The sequence below is a fragment of the Coenobita brevimanus genome, chromosome 51 (genome assembly GCF_032717465.1).
Source record: "Coenobita brevimanus isolate Jiangsu-jjx chromosome 51, ASM3271746v2, whole genome shotgun sequence".
NCBI lineage: Eukaryota > Metazoa > Arthropoda > Malacostraca > Decapoda > Coenobitidae > Coenobita > Coenobita brevimanus.
In genome coordinates this window covers 3,079,220-3,096,609 of record NC_137004.1, presented here as the reverse complement: position 1 = coordinate 3,096,609, position 17,390 = coordinate 3,079,220, and the positions used below count along the sequence as shown (strand labels likewise).

Below are 17,390 nucleotides of genomic sequence, written 5' to 3'. Positions count from 1 at the left end.
GTAACCTGGGATCCAACTGTAAAATTCTATCAGTGAGCAACATTACCTTTCAATTTAACATTAGATGCCTTGAGGGATGCTGATAGTTTCTGCTGTTTGTCCACAGAACTGAAATCACTGTCATTCTCCCTAGTGACATGTGACCTTGACTTCTTCTCCTTAGGTCCCTTGCTTGGTTCATCCTCATCAGAATCAGCCCACACAGAGCTGAAGTTTTTGAAGCTTGAGAGTATTTCTTCTTCCACATAATTCTTTTTCTTTTTCTTTGGTGAATGTGTAGTAGATGAGTCTGTGTCATTTGCAGAAGATTTCTCTCGAGATCTCTTCTTTATTTTAGTATCAGAATATACTTCTTCTAGAATTGAATCTTTCACTCGAGATTCTTCATAACTCTGCAGGCCTTTTTTCTTCTTGCTTGGTTTTTCTTCCACCTTCCACACATCACTTTTAATAGAAGCTGAGCCACTGGCCTCTTTTTTGTTTAGTTTTTCTTCAGGAACTGAATACTGGGTAGGCGGCTGGGAAGCTCTTTCTCTTTTAAGACGGTCCAGAAAACTTTCTTTTGCAGGCTCCACCTTTAACTGTGAACCTAACCAGGAAGCTCCATTCAACTGTCTAATGCCTGAAAAAAAAAAAAAACTATTAATTACTGTATACTATCTATCTATCTATTGCCAGACACCATAATCCTGTAAAGGGTGGCCATTTGACACTGAGATAGTTGTTTTACAGGGAGGGGCACCAACCCTCCACCAACCCACTTGTTGACACGTAGGGAGCACGTATGGTTTGGTTATATGGTTACCACCCATCGTTGTAAATGGTTTCTTGGCTTACAGGAAACCATTTGGCTTGTCACTCAATGTAAAGCCACCTGTAAAGGAAAGAAAAGGAATAATAAGTGACAGGAAAGATAGGAGAAATAGGAAGAGAACTATAGCAATATGCAGTACTGTATATATACATACCAGGTGTACAGGTATGTAATTACAAACTAAATAACTATTCTTATTCAACAATCCTTTCATCATCATCCCAACCCTTATCGCCTCCAATGATGGGGAACGGCAGGATTCTGAAATAGGGAAAGAGAAACTACAAATGTGGGAAAACTATCAACAGTATGTCCAGTGATATAAGCCACACAGTCATTCAAACATCATTCAAGCTTTCAGAATCCTGCCTCCACTTTATTAATACATTTTTCTTCATCATCATCATCATCTGGTCCTCCTTTCCCACCCTCGGGCAGGGTGAGGAGCAGCAATGTCCAGACAGCCCAAATTTGCCCAATCCAATGAGCCACGCTTTCATTCACTCATCATTCAAGCCCCAGGAATCCTGGCTCTATCGGACATGCCAAAAAACATTCACTACGTTCTGTAGCTTCACATAAACGTATCCGATTGAGTCAATCCGGACGCTGCCACGTTAAAAAGGGGTGCCAAATCCCTGATCATGCACTTCTCCTCACAACATTCATCCAGCTAGCTCAATCTCTCGTCAGTTCCCTAGTCTCACCAATTTCCAAACCTCTCTTCCTCACACACTCATCCACCATATCTCTCCACCTTCTCTTAACTGTATTATTCTCTGCAGATGCACTTCATATATCAGTACACCTGTCAGATACTGACATTCTGCTAACTACGAAGTTAAACATCCTCATCCTCATCGAGACCTCCTTTCCAACTCCTTAGGGGGAGGTGAGGTAGGATTCAAAGAGACCGAAGAAAACCTTACAGAATGAGACAAAGCAGAACACTTTTAACTCAGTCTCACTCACTCACTCATTCTCATTGAGTCACTCTTTCACTCACTCTCACAGACTCACCCTCTCACTCACCATTTCTGATTCACTCCTTCACTCACTCTCACTGTCACTCTCACTAATGCACTCTCTCACTCACTCTCACTGGCTCATTCTCCACTCATTGTCTCATTCACTCTCACTGACTCACTCTCAGTGACTCACTCTCTCTCTCTCTCTCTCTCACAAACACACATGTACATTGAGGAAATAAAGGATGAATAAGGGGTGCAAAAGAATTCAGGATGGGAATATAAATCTAAAGGAGATTATAGAACAACAGAGGAAAGAAAACCAGGAAAAGGTAGAGAAGGAAGTGGTTAGGGTAATAAAGGGTAAATAATCACCTGTCAGCGATGCAGCAGACAAAAAAAAAATGCGTGATTATCTCAGGTTTTAAAGAGAAACCTATGTCAGTGTGGTCATAAAGAGAAATGGAAGAGAGCTAAGAAGAGAAAAGGAAATAGTGTCAATAGTTATGGAAGGAAATGATGAAGCCCATGAGGAGATTGAAGAAATGTTTATGTTGGGAAAATAATTATGTGGAGGGAGAGGCATGGCCACTAAGAGTAAAATTTCAATCTCGAGTCATGGTAAACAAAATAATCAACAAGACTTGGAAACTAGCAGATAAGGACGGAATAAAAAATATCTGGATAAGTAGATATGAAAATGAGGAAGAGAGAGCTAAATTAAAGGACCTTGTTTAGGAAGCTTAAAAAAAAAAAAAAAAAAAAAAAAAATGAGGAAGAGAAGACAGAGTTCTATTGGACACTTATGGATCAGAAATTGAGGAAGTGGTATCGAAGGAGAGAGGGAGAACAGACATAATAAAAAACAATGCAAAAAGATTGAAAGTGGCAAACGCTAATGTAGTAGGTCTAATCTCAGCATGGCTGGAAATAGACGATTTCTTGGGTGTAAATGAGCCAGACATTAGGTGCTTTGTAGAGACCAAGCTAAGAGAAAATATTGAAATCCAAATGGGATATGGGAAATACAAACTATGGAGAGGAGATAGAAAGGAAAAAATGGGAGGAGGCATGATGACAGCAGCGAAAAACAACGTAAATGTGGATAATGTGGAAATGGGAGATGATAAGGCTGAAGTGATGTTTTTTTTTTTTTTAAAGGCTCCAACATGCTTGCATGCATCAGCCTTGGTCACCTAATGGCGGCTTTCCATGCTGCACGATCCATTGTAGCCTCCCTGTTCAAGTCCTTAACCTGAGGTCACACTTAATGACCTCATCCCATGTCTTTCTCAGGCTACCCCTCATAACCCCACCCCCAATAATAACACTTATCACCTTCCTCACCCAATTATCATCCTCCATCTTCTCCACATGTCCAAACCATCTCAATCTACCTCTCCTTATCACAACACCAATACACTCCAGTCCCATCCTACCTCTCAACTCTTCCATTGTAAACCCAGCCCCCCCAGGCCTTGCACACAGGGATGCACTACACATCCACCTAATCATTGTCATTTCTGTACGTCTGAGCCGGCGAATATCCTCCTTCTTTACTGCCCAGGTCTCACTACCATACAGCATTACATTCCTAACACATGCTGCATACAAAGACCCCTTAGCACGTAGGGAGAGCCCTCTCGATGTCAGAAGAGGCAAGAGTTCCCTGAACTTCTTCAAACCACTTCTCACCCTAGCCACAGAGCTAGCTCCAGCCCCACCTCCAGCACACAACATGTTTCCCAAATAACAAAACTCTTCCACACACTCAAAAGATTCACCTGCAAGTTCAATCCTTTCATGCCTGACAATCTCCACCTGCTCTCCCCGACACGCCGTACACATAAAATCAGCATTATCTCGCAGTCTACCTCTGATACCACTACATCTCTTGTGCACCCATTTATCACAAACACCGCACAAGATAGAATTACTTTCCATGCCCTTGTGGCAAACAGCACATGGCCACTCTCCCTCGTCTTTGACAGTACCGCCACCAACTCTAGATATCATCACTTTTGTTTTATCAGCATTTACCCTTAAGCCCTTGTGCCCCATACCATCTATCCACTTCCTAAACCTTTCCTCTGCCTCCCTTTAGTTCTCTGCAATCAACACTAAATCATCAGCATACAACATCTCCCATGGGAGTCCGTTTCTAAAGTCACGTGAAAGGGCTTCAAGTACCATGATAAACAACATGGGACTCAAGACTGACCCCTGATGCACACCAACATTCACGGAAAACTCATCACTCAAATCTCCATTCACTCTTACCTGGGTGCGAGCACCCACGTACATAGCCATAACCACCCTAACCAGCCACTCCTCCAAGCCAAGCTTTCTCATTGCCCATTTCACCACCCCTCAAGGAACTCTGTCAGAGGCCTTTTCCAAATCAACAAAAACAAAATACAGATCCCTTCTCCTACCAATATATTTTTCCTGAAGCTGTTGAACAATGAATATAGCATCAGTGGTCCCCTACCTGTCCCCCTACCTGGCATAAACCCAAACTGCATCTCATCAATATTCACTCTTTCTCTAATCATACCTTCTAAAACTCTCTCCAATACCTTCATTATCTGATTTAAAAGCTTTATACCTCTATAATTTCCTCTTTCCAGGGCATCACCCTTCCCTTTATACACATTTACAATTACACTCTTCAGCCAATCATCTGGGACAACACACTCATAAATCTCTCATATTTATCAGGTCAGGGACTAAACTCACCCCTATATCTCCTGAGGCCTTCAACATCTCGGCAGTCAACCCAGACACACCTGCTGCCTTCCCCACCTTCATCCTGCCTATTGCCTCACTCACAGTAGCAGCATCAATTAAAGGCCAAGGGCCAAACACTGGATCTGCTGGCTCCAAACTTTCCCTGTCCCAGTCAAACTCCTCATTCAACAACCGGCTATAATGCTCTCTCCATGCATTTTTAATATCCTCGCTGTTCACCACTAGCCTTCCTTCATCATTCTTCACACACTGCTCACCTATAATATCCCGATTATCCCTCTTTATCTGATTTGCCACCTTAAATATCATATTTTTCCTTTCCCCATGATTTAGGTTAGCAAGTAAAGTCCTTGTGACTCAGACCTCGCCCTGTATACCTCTCTTCTAGCCCTACGCTTGGCAGCCAAGTATTCCTCCTAGCTACCACCCTTCTTCCATTCCTGGAAAAGCCTTCTTTTCTCCTTAACTGCAGCTTGTACACCGTCATCTCACCACCAAGTTACTTTATGTCTTGGTGGTCCTCTTGTCCAACCGCATGTTACATCAGTAACTCTCAAGAGATTGTTCTTGAGGGCTCTGTACTGTTCATTAACGCCTCTGTCTACAGCTCCCTGTTCAGCCACCACTCTCCTCAACTCGCTATAGAAGGCATCCCTTACTACTTGGTTTTTCAGCTTCCATATTTTCCTCCCAGGTACATAAGTCCTATTTTTCATCACTCGTTCTTTAAGCACCATATCACAAATCAACAGTTTGTGCTGCTGCACACACTCCTCACTTCCTATAACTTTAACATCCCTCAGTAACTTCCTATCAGCCCTCCTAACCAGAAAATAATCTATCTGACTGCTATTTCCCCCAGACTTATATGTAATTAAACATGATAAACATGATATTAGAAACCAGAGGGAAAGGCAAGAGACATCGCAATAGCATATGTCCCCCCCAAGACAAGGACATGGAATGAAGCAGAATATTTGGAAATGTTGTCAGACATGGCTAGATACCTACACAAAGCAACTGAGTAAAGAAACATTATCCTGATGGGTGACTTTAATTGTAAAGAGGTAAGCTGGGAAGAGTGGGACCCAGGGAGTAGTGAAGATTCGTGGGACAGTATACTGTTAAATATAGCAACAGATTATGTAATGATCCAGAGGGTCAAAGAAAAGACAAGATTTAGAGGTGATGACACACCCACAAGACTCGATTTAATTCTAACCAAAGAACCTGATGCAACTGAAATATCTGTGTCCTATAGGAAAAAGTAATCATGCAGGGACAGATCCAAACGATAGAAGGTAATTGGGAGACAAAAGATGAGCTATACAGGCATGGAAGATACAACTTTGGGAAAGCAAACTTTACAGGATTGAGAAAATTTTTTGAAGAAGCGGATTGGTGAGAACTCAGGGAAACGAGAGATGCAGAAGAAGTGGGATATCTTTCTAGACTACTATAATACAGGTGTGGTAAAGTATGTGCCAAAAGTTAGTGGGAAAAAGAACTGGTGAAATGACTGGTTCAAAAAAAAAGTTTTGTTTTCGTTTTTGAAGGCTCCAATATGCTTGCATGCATCAGCCTTGGTCACCTAATGGCAGCTCTCCATGCTGCTTGATCTCTGGCAGCCTCCCTGTTCAGTCTCTTAATCCTGAGGTCCCTCTTAATGACCTCGTCTCAGATCTGTTTTGCTCTTCTCCTTGCAACCCCACCCTCAATATTAACACTTTTCACTTTCTGCACCCAATTATCATCTCCCATCATCTCCACATGCCTAAACCACCTCACTCGGCCTCTCCCCATCACAACACCAATACACTCCAGTCCCATCCTACCTCTCGACTCTTCCATCGTAAACCTAGCCCCCCCAGGACTTGCATTCAGTGACGCACTGCACATCCACCTAATCATCGTTATTTCTGTATGTCTGAGCCTGCAAATATCCTCTTCCTTTACTGTCCAGGTCTCACTACCATACAGCATTACACTCCTAACACACGCTGCATACAGAGATCCCTTAGCACACAGGGAGTGCCCTCTCAATGTCAGGAGAGGCAACAGCTCCCTGAACTTCTTCCAATCACTCCTCACCCTAGCCACAAACCTAACTCCAGCCCCACCTCCAGCACATAACATGTCTCCCAAATAACAAAACTCTCCCACACACTCAAGAGACTCACCAGCAAGTTCAATCCTTTTCACACCTGACAATCTCCACCTGCTCTCCCCAACACAAAAAGAGAAAGGGATAAGGCATGGAACAAATGCAGAAAGAGAGGTAATAACAGAACAAAGGAAGAATATAAAAGAACTAGAAATGAATATACAAGGATACATAAAGGAGGAAATAAACTTTGAAAAAGATTCAACTGACAAATGAAAGAAAGAACCTAAATTATTATACAGGTTTGTTAGTGGCAAACTGAAACAAAAGGAGGGAATCAACAAACTGCAAGTAGAAGGAAATGTCTCTAAAGATGCAGTTACGCAAGCTGAAATAATGAACAAATACTTCCAATTACACTTCACTAGAGAAAGTGATTTTGTGGAGGACAAGCTGCAAGCAGAAGGAAATGTCTATAAAGATGCGGTTATGCATGCTGAAATGATGAACAAATACTTCCAATTAGTCTTCACTAGAGAAAGTGATTTTGTGGAGGATGGAAGGACTAGAAATGTAGTGTTAAAAGATGTAAAAGTTGATGTGCAAGAACTGTACAAATTACTGGAAACTCAAGATGTAAGGAAGGCCCCAGACCAGACAGGATCTCTATTCAGATACTAAAGGAATGCAGAGAACAACTGGCGGAGAAAATTCACAGTTTAATTGTATGTTCTCTGGAAGACGGGAAAGTACCTCAGGAATGGAAGTGGGCCAATGGGATACCAATTTATAAGGGAGGGAACAAGGAAGAACCCCTGAATTATAGACCAGTGTCCCTGACCAGCTTGGTCACAAAATTGTGTGAGAGAATCATGAAAGACGGATGGATAAAATATGTGGAGGAGATGGACATTTTGGCAGAAAGTCAGTTTGGATTTAGAAAAGGAAGGTCATGTGTTTCCATTCTGTTGAGCTTCTATTCATGGGCAACTGACGTGCTACAAGAGAGAGAGAGTTGGGCAGATTGTATGCATTTTGATTTGGAGAAAGCCTTTGACAAGGTACCCCACAAGCAATTAATGTGGAAACTGGAACACATAGGAGGACTGAAGGGGAACCTCTTGGAGTGGATGGGAGACTTCTTGTGAGACAGACAAATGAGGTCAGTAATAAAGGACAGGATATCTGGATGGAGGGAAGTAACAAGTGGAGTCCCACAGGACTCGGTGTTAGCGCTCATGATGTTCCTGATTTAGGTAAACGTTGATGGAATAAACAGTTATGCAAGTCTGTTTGCTGATAATGCAAAGATCAAGACGAAAGCAGAAGTTTAAGAAGACTGTAAAATGCTGCAGGAGGACCTGGATAGGATAATGAGTGGAGCCAGATGTGGGAAATGACATTCAGAAAAAAAAAAAAAATCTGCAGGAGGACCTGGATAGGATAATCAGTGGAGCCGGATGTAGGAAATGAAGTTCAGTGCAAAAAAAAAGTAAAATATTGGAAAAGGGTAAAAGTACCAAGAGACAATCACTAAATTATATGATGGGTAATGATCCACTCACAAAAGCAAGAAAGGAGAAGGACTTAGGAGTGCTGGTCCAAGATAATTTGTCACTCGAAAAACACATCAACAAGATACTTAGAGAGACGTATAATCTCTTGACTAGCATAAGAGTAGCATTTCGTTACATGGATGAGATGATGAAAAAATAAACAGTGGCCATGATCCGCCCCAGGCTGGATAAGCGGCAGTAGTATGGTCCCCACATAAAAAGAATGATACAACAAGATCGAGAGAATACAAAGAACAGCAACCAAGATGGTCCCTAGCCTGGCAGATATGTCATTCAGGAAAGGCTGAAAAAGCTGGATCTGCCTACCTCAGAAGAATGGAGAGAGAGAGGCGACATGATTGCAGTGTTCAAGGCCATGATGGGAGTAGAAAAAATTGACAGATATCTGTTTGTAGAGGATGGGAGAGTAACAAGAGGGCACAGAATGAAACTAAAAAAGGATATCACGAAATATAGTTTTTCATAGAGATGCACAGACCTGTGGAATAACCAGGACATCCAGTCTAAAAACTTACAGGAGTTTCAAAGCAAAATTTGTCTTATTGAGAAATGGAGAGAGAACCCCACAAGCATAGCTCATTTCCTGCATACTGGTATCACAACTAGGTAAACACACACACACACACACACACACACACACACACACACACACACACACACACACACACACACACACACACACACACACACAGGGGACAAGCTGGGGTGGGGGAGGGTAGGGGGACAGGGAGTTAAGACAATCGGGAGTGGGGGAAGGCGGAGGGATGGAAAGGGAGGCTTTCCTGGCAGTGCTGAATATGGTGAGGGATGAAGGAGGGATGGGAGGAGAAGAATAGGGATGAAGGGAGGACAGGGAAAGCCGTGTGCACCACCACATACCGTTCAGACATGCTCATCTCAAACCTGGAAGGGGTGGAGTGTTCAGACTAACAAATCGATGGCTGTTCGGATTGTGGGAATGTTTCCCCATTTTTTTGATCGGTCTAGCGAATTGTCAGTTATCGATGCGTCGGAAATCGGGGTATGGGTGTACTCGACAGATTATCATTTACGGTACACCACACAAATACAAACTTTCCATTCTCCCTCTCTACCTTGCTGCATTCGTATGGTATTTCCAACACCATAAATGTCACTGATATCTTACAGTCCTTCTCTCAAGCCTTTTAAAAATAAACACAGTAAATATATAAAATGGTTTTCTGTGTATACTGTATTTCATTCAGCCATCAGAAGTCCTTGTCAGCTGTGAAATTTCATTAAGTTCCTTACCTTGCTTTTTCATATACCATAAGTTATAGTACTCACTCACCATATCCCTCTTTTTCTTGGCCTAGTACATCTTTTCCAACTTTGTCAGTAATTTCACCAACTTTTTTTAGAACTTTCTCTCCATGTCACTAAACTGTCCAAGCAAAACAGTCTTTTACCAGTTTCTTCCCTCTGCTTTATGTGTACCATTAATTCATATGTAATCATGAAAAAAAAAAAAAAAAAAAAAATGTTTAACAAATTCATACCATACTCTATCTATCTGTAGCCAGATGCCATAATCCCATATGGGGTGGTCCTTTGTTTTTGAGTTAACTAGTTGTTTTACAGGGAGAGGGATTACTGGTAATAATAAGGCCTTAGAGTATAGTTAACTTTCTGTAGTACATAATGTACTCTACTATTACAAAATGCAAAATAATCATATACCATTATAGAAATATGAGATGGGATATCAATACTTACATTTTTCTACCTGGGATGAGTCAGCCTCCAAGTTAACATATGCAAATCTTACAATTACTTTTCCATCAACATCTGTTTTTTCCTTTAGGTCAACATTACATACTGTTCCATAATCAGAAAATTTTGAGCCAATCTCTTGTCTGTCCACTTTATGGCTCAAGCCTCCAACATACAATCTTCTCACTGGCATCTTCATAATGTGGGCAGTGGGCACCAACAACTGAAACACAAAATCAGTACTGTACTAAAGCAACCTTCTCAAAGGCATCTTCATTTTGTGAACAATAAAGGCTGAAACACAAAAGATGACAGCTACTAATGGGACTGAAACATCAAAGAACTGAAACAATATATACTGTATGATTTAACAGCTCCCACTATAAATGTCTTTCATCCATCCATCCATCCATCATCCAATCCTACGTTGCCCCACGAGGAGCATAGGAGCCCGGGGCTAGGCAGTTGGTCCTGACATTTAAGATGAGAGTGACCAGCCTCATTCATCCCTGAGTGGCAATACGTAAGCAATAAGCCCCAACCACCCCTTGGATATAAACCTTCACCAACTCAATCCAATTGGAGCACAATACCCGGTAATTACCCAATAAACCACCAGGCGCCAAAATTTGGTTATATAGTTACTACCCAGCATAGTAAATGGTTTTCTCGTGTACAGGAAACCATTTGGCTTGTCACTCAGTGTAGAGTCACCCACAGGCAGAAGAAAGAGGAAAGAATGAAGGAATGAAAGTTTTCAAAACAGTGAAATGTGACTTTATTTATTTATTCTCTCGACATTACTGGGTAAGTACAGAAAAAAAGAAAAAAATCCATACACCAGATTAGGCTACAGGTATCCTCTTGGACTTGAATTACTGTAGGTTGAAATTTTAGAGGAAACTTTTCTGGGAAGACAAATTACAAAGAGAAGCAACTTGGAAAATGAGGGAATTCTGATACACAGAAGTTCTGCAATATGGCAGTGTGATGGTAACATCATGAGTGCTACAGATGCCTGTGCAGTATGGGGGAAGGCATGGAGAGATGGTAAATGAATGCAACTTCAACTGAGCACTTACCATAAAACTAACTGTAATATAATGCAAGGGTGGGAATATTCCTTCTCACCTATAGGGGAGGTAGTTCATTTGTAATTGCTGGATTATTAAATATTCTTACTTGTACTGCTTTGTTTTGAATCTTGTCCTGGTGTTTTAGTGCAACCTCCTCACATCCACTCCAAAAGGATGAGCAATAATCAGCTGAAAGCACACACGACTCCTGTAAGTTAGAGATAACTGCTTGTCAATGATGACGTAATGGACTCTACGACATATATATATATATACAGTATATATACTATATATATTTGGGGGGGGGGATTAGCAAGTGATCTAACGTGAAAGGCCCAACTAAGGGTACTGATAAGCGAAACACCAAGAAATTCAATGCTGTTAGAGATAGGAAAATTGGTTGCATTGAAGATTATATGGAAATTTATATTTTTTGCTTTTCTACCATTAAATGAGACATTATAATTTTGTCCCCATTAAGTGGTCTTAGATAAGTCTTGATTCATGGAGACTGTTAAGCTGAGTTGAGTGTTAATTACACTACAGGGTATTAAACTTTGCAAATGGGTGGTCATGCATAAAGGAACTGCCGAAGGTGAATCATCTGCATATGAGGGAATGGGATCATTAATATGAATGATGAACATGATTGGAGCCCAAACTGATTCTTGTGGCACACCTGCATCAAATGAATGGGAATTTGAATATACAGCATATACCTTTGCTCTTATCTTTATCTTGCTTAAATATAAGACAGGTGGAACAAAAGATGACAGCCTATAGGAAAGGAATTTGGGTAACATGGAATCATGACACACTGTCAAAAACTTTAGAAATAGCAATGGCTACTGCATGGATTTTTCTATGTTGGTTTTATGAACGATAGATTCTATGAGTAATAAGACTGAGTATGTCAGCAGTGGATCTTTCATGGTGAATACAACGCTTGTATCGTGTCGTATGGTTTATAAAGGTTCCAACATGCTTACACGCATCGGCCCTGGTCGCTTAATGGTGGTTCTCCAAGCTGCTCGATCAATGGACGCCTCCCTATTCAGTACTTCATTCCTGAGGTCACACTCAATGACCTCGTCCCAGGTCTTTTTAGTCTCCTCTCGCAATCCTATCCCTGATATTCACGTTTCTCTCCTTCCTCATCCCAAATGTCATCCTCCATCCTCTCAACATGCCCAAACCATCTCATTCTACCTCTCTTCATCACAACACCAATACACTCCAGCCCCAACCTTCCTCCCACCACATCCATTGTTAACGTAACACCCTCAGACCTCGCATTCAAAGCCACACTACACATCCACATTATCACTGCTGTTTCTGCACATTTAAGTGTACAAATATCCTTTTCCTTTGCTGCCCAGGTCTGACTACCAAACAGCACTACACATCTAACACATGCCGCATACAGAGATCCCTTAGCATGTACAGAGGGCCCTCTCGGTGTCTGGAGAAACAACAACTCCCTGAACTTCCTCCAACCACGCTTTATTCTAGCCACTGAGCTAGCTCTAGCCCTACCTTTAGCATATAATATGTCCCCCAACAACTAAACTCTTCCACACATTCAAAAGACACCAGCAAGATCAGTCCTTTCACACTTGACAATTTCTACATGCTCTTCCTAACACATGGTACACAAGAAATCAGCAGTATCTCATAGTCTGCCCCCAATACCACTACATCTCTAATGCATCAACTTATCATAAATACTGTACTGCACAATACATGTTACTTCCCGCACCCTTGTGGCAAACTGCACATGGTCACTCTCGCTCTGCTTTGACAGTGCTGCCATTAGCCCTAGATATCATTACTTACTGATATGTTTTATCCACATTTATTCTCAAACCCTTGTGCTTCATTCAGACTTTCCACTACCTAAATTTTTCCTCTGCCTCTATTACATTCTCTGCAATCAACACCAAGTCATTAGCATACCGTACAACACCTCCCATTTCTGACATCATGTGAAAGAGCTTCAAGCACCACAACAAAAAATAAGGGGCTCAAGACTGACTCCTGATGCATGTGAACACTCAGAGAAAACTCATCACTTATATCTCCATTCACTCTCACCTGGCACCTGAGTGCAAGCACCCACATTCATAGCCATTACCACTTTAACCAGCCACAAATCGATCCCAAGCTTTCTCATTGCCCACTTCATCACCTCCCTACAGACTCTGTCAAAGGCCTTCTTCAAATCAACAAAAAAAAAAAAGTACAACTCCCTTTCGGACCTACTATGATCTTCTTGAAGCTGTCTGACAATGAATATGGCATCAGTGGTCTCTTTGCCTGGTATAAACCCATCTTACATCTCATCAATATTCACTCTTTCCTTAATCATACCTTCTAGGACTCTCCATTATCTTCATTTTCAGAAGTGCACTCAACCCTCGATTTCCTGGACTAAAAGGGGGGAAGACTAGTCTGGGAACCCCAAAAGTCTGGGAACTGCAAAAGTCTGGCCCCACATACCACTCCCCGGACTATTACCATACTTTGTCTGAATTCTCCAATATTGTCTGGCAATTACAGGTATTCCAATACTCTAGAGAATTCTGAAATGTAGGCTACCAATACCAACATAACTAACATACACAGTATATAAAATAATGACACAATAACAACAATAATAACTGACACAATAGTGGTATTTTGCTAGCTACAACCCTAAGAATAGTTGTTCAGACAGTTGTTGACGAGAATGTGGAGGGTATGATAGAAGAAGATCAAAAAGCTGAGCAAAGAGAGGAAAATGAACAAGGAATGGAACACCGCAAGGTGAGCCAACCACTCATCAGCTGACCGAGATACAAACACGCAATCATCAAACGTGACCTCGATCTTATACAAAACTGGCACTTGTAACTGGAAAATATTTTATTCTTTATCACCATATAAGTTTGCATACCAAATTATTTGAAATTCAATCAAAAATTTGTGCTTAATTTAATTATTAATAGAAAATCAGGATTCAGAGCATAAATTTCTTAGTTAGCAGAAGTGTTTTGCCTCTAGCCTAACAACTCGCCTTGACGGACTTTGTTTTGTATAAATATCAATTTACAATGCAGATACATTATTTTTGCACTCAAAATAAATATTTATGCAAAGTGGACGTCTGTCAAGGTGTGCTGACACTCTGAAGGGGAAATATCTGCTAACATTGGCACAACTTAGCTCTGAAACCTAATTTTTTAATAAAGTTATATTAAGTACAATTTTTTCAGCGCATTTCAGATGATTAGGTGTGTATAAGCCACTGTGGCGAAAAAAATTAAAATATTTTCCGGTGAAAAGTGCCGATTCGGTATTCAGTCGCACTGAATCGGGTAAGGTAAGTGAGTAGGAAAGGATCCCATTGACTTTGTCCGTAAGATTTTTTTTTTTTTTTTTTAATAAGTATGAGTGGAAAGGCTACAAGAGGATGAGAAAATGGCAGAATATAAGAGAGAAGTGGAGGAACGATTGGACAAATATGAATTGGAGCAGATGGGGGATGTGGAATGTGTGCAGGATATTTACAGAAGAAATATGTGCAGCATGTGATGTGGTGTGTGGGATGAAGAGAAGATGGACGGGGGTGCAAGGAACAGCGTGGTGGAAAGAAGAGGTGAGACAGGCTGTGGCACAAAAGAAGAAAGCATACAATGAATGGATGAGACATAGGGGCGTGGAAGAAGTTGAGAGGCGGAAGAGAGAGTTATATGTAAAAAGAAAGAGAGACGTGAAAAGTTTAGTAAGAGAGAGTAAGAAGAGAGTGGATGAGGAATTTGGAAGGAATTTGAATGTAAAGTGGAGGGAATGTAAGAAAATGTTCTGGAAAGAGGTGATGAGAGTAAGACAGGGTGGAAGTGAAGTTAGCAGGGGAGTGAATGATAAAAATGGTAGATTACTAGTGGAGAAGGAAGAAAAAGTGAGCAGATGGAGAGAACATTTTAAGGAATTGTTGAACAAAGAGGATGAAAGTGATGTGAGTATAAGTGGCTGGGGAATGGCTGGGAGAAGGAGGGAGGTGAGAAGACAGGAAGACATCAGTAGGATAGAAGTTGTGGAAGCAATGAAGAAAGTTTAATTGGGGAAAGCCCCAGGAATTAATGGAGTGTGTGGTGAAATGTTGAAGCATGAGGTAGAGATAGTAGTAGAATGGATGTGGAAGATGTGCAGATTGGCCTGGGAGGAAGGTACAGTCCCGGAGGATTGGAAGTCAGGTATAATTATTCCCTTGTACAAAGGAAAAGGAGAAAAAGAAGTGTGTGGTAATCATAGGGGCATTTGTCTTCTTAGTATAACAGGAAAAGTGTATGGTAGGATACTTATTGACAGAGTTAGGGAAATAACAGAGGAATTAGTTGGAGAAGAACAGAGAGGCTTTAGGAAAGGAAGAGGTTGTGTAGATCAGATATTCATTCTTAGATCTTTAGTGGAAAAGTTTCTAGAGAAGGGAAAGAAGTTGTATGCGGCTTTCATGTATTTCGAGAAAGCATATGACAGGGTGGATAGACAAGGATTGTGGAAAGTATTAAGAATTTATGGAGTAGATGGGAAGTTGTTGAATGCTGTGAAGAGTATGTACGATGGTGCTAAGGCTGCAGTGCGTGTGGATGGGGAACTAAGTGAATTTTTCTCTTTGAAGGTTGGGTTGAAACAGGGATGTGTCATGTCTCCAAGGTTGTTCAATCTGTACATGGATGGGGTAATAAAAGAGGTACAATACAAGGTAGAGTAGTGGATGTTGGAGTGGCCCTGGTGAGAGAGGATAGTGTTTGGAAACTCCCTGTACTGTTGTTTGCAGATGATACTGTGCTGTTGAGTGAAGACGAAGGAAGCTGCAAGGCTTGGTGGATGAGTTTGGGAGAGTGTGTAAGAAACGGAATCTAAAGGTGAATGTCAGGAAGAGTAAAGTGATGGTCTTTGAGAGAGGTGAAGTCAGCGAATGTACAGCAAGGTTGGACGGTGAGGAATTGAAAAAAACATGACTAATCCGTCAGCCAGTCACCATAATCTGCCTCACCCTGGGCACGCTAAGAGCTAACTGTTTGCCTGCTGTCACTAGCAAATGGGAAACACAAGGAAATTTTTAATTTGAAAAAAAAAAAAAAATCAAAATAACAGGGGTGAGGTAATGTAAAAATTTCAGTCAGATTAGGTCTTTAGGTTAGGTTGTCATACTTCGTTTGGTTGGCACGAAAGAAACTATTAGTAATGAACTGACCATGAAGCCAAATCATCCTGAAAGCTCAAAATGGCTGGCTGCCAATCGCCAAAATTTGCATGTAAAACTGATGACTGTATACTGTATTTGAAATCTTCAAAATAACACATTACAGTACGACAACTTTCTAAATCCATCACTATGATGCCAATTACATTAAGGCTGAATGGGAAACAAAGTGTAAATGTAAATTATCTGTACGGGAGCTCTCCTGGAGTTTCACACTTCACTTAAAATTATGACAACTTTCTAAATCCATCACTATGATGCCAATTATATTAAGGCTGAATGAGAAACAAAGTCCAAATGTAAATTATCTGTGCAGGAGCTCTCCTGCAGTTTGACATTTAACCTAACCTAATCTGACAAACTTAGCTTTTATGCAACCCTAACCCAATCCTACCCAACCCAGCCTATCCTATCCAACCTGCTCTACCCTACCCAACCCTATCCTATCCTAACCTAATCTCACAGCCCCCACCCGCAAAAAAGCCAATTCTTCCATATACGATACACTTTGTAACATTTTCTGGAGGTGATTTGGTAATATTTTCAAAATTGTTGCGCGGTTTCTTCGTTTAAAGATTTCCTGCACCTACAGTGCAGGTTGTGCCATACATCAGCCCGGTCAGAGGGGTGTGGGCTGATTTAAAAAATAGTAAGGGGGAAGACAGGGCCTGGAGATTGCCCAGCACACACGCCCTGTCTTCTGGCTGGCTTTGTGGTGTGTGTGAGCTGTTATTAGTATTACCGATATGCAGAGTGCCCTGGCCTTCTCGTCCACTACATCAAATATTCACTCCGATGCTCAATTTGCTCAAACCACGTGTACATTGTTTTGATACAGCGTCAACAGTTCAGGCAAGAAATTTGTGCTACAACTTACAAGTAGTAGTGAAGACTGGAGAATAGCACTAAGATTATCTGTTGATAATATTTTAACGAAAATTATACTCCAAACTGAATCCTGCTGTCGATTCAGCCAAACTAATTAACTTACTGAATTAAAAAAAAAAAAAATGAGGTAAATATTTCCTCTAGTTTTTAACATTTTATTTCTTTATTCTGGATGATAGACACTGAGCCCTGCAGATAAAGAATGCATAAAAAGGTGGGCTACTGTTTAT

The 17,390-nt window shown here is 41.1% G+C and overlaps 1 protein-coding gene across 2 annotated transcripts in view; it reads right to left on the bottom strand.

The window, feature by feature from the left end:
- Positions 1 to 17,067, bottom strand: part of LOC145399973 (uncharacterized) — a 58,064-nt gene extending 40,997 nt beyond the window's left edge. The window contains exons 1-4 of one of the 2 annotated variants that reach the window (XM_080272469.1): positions 17,015 to 17,067; positions 11,131 to 11,249; positions 9,952 to 10,171; positions 47 to 622 (exon numbers count right to left, since the gene is read on the bottom strand). In XM_080272469.1, coding sequence (XP_080128595.1) covers positions 47 to 622; positions 9,952 to 10,147 — 772 coding nt within the window. In that variant the 5' untranslated portion in view covers positions 10,148 to 10,171; positions 11,131 to 11,249; positions 17,015 to 17,067. Of the gene's footprint in view, positions 1 to 46; positions 623 to 9,951; positions 10,172 to 11,130; positions 11,250 to 12,013; positions 12,018 to 17,014 lie in introns of those variants that run through there. The other variant, XM_080272471.1, reaches the window with a different exon arrangement.
- Between the last annotated feature and the right edge of the window lie 323 nt (positions 17,068 to 17,390).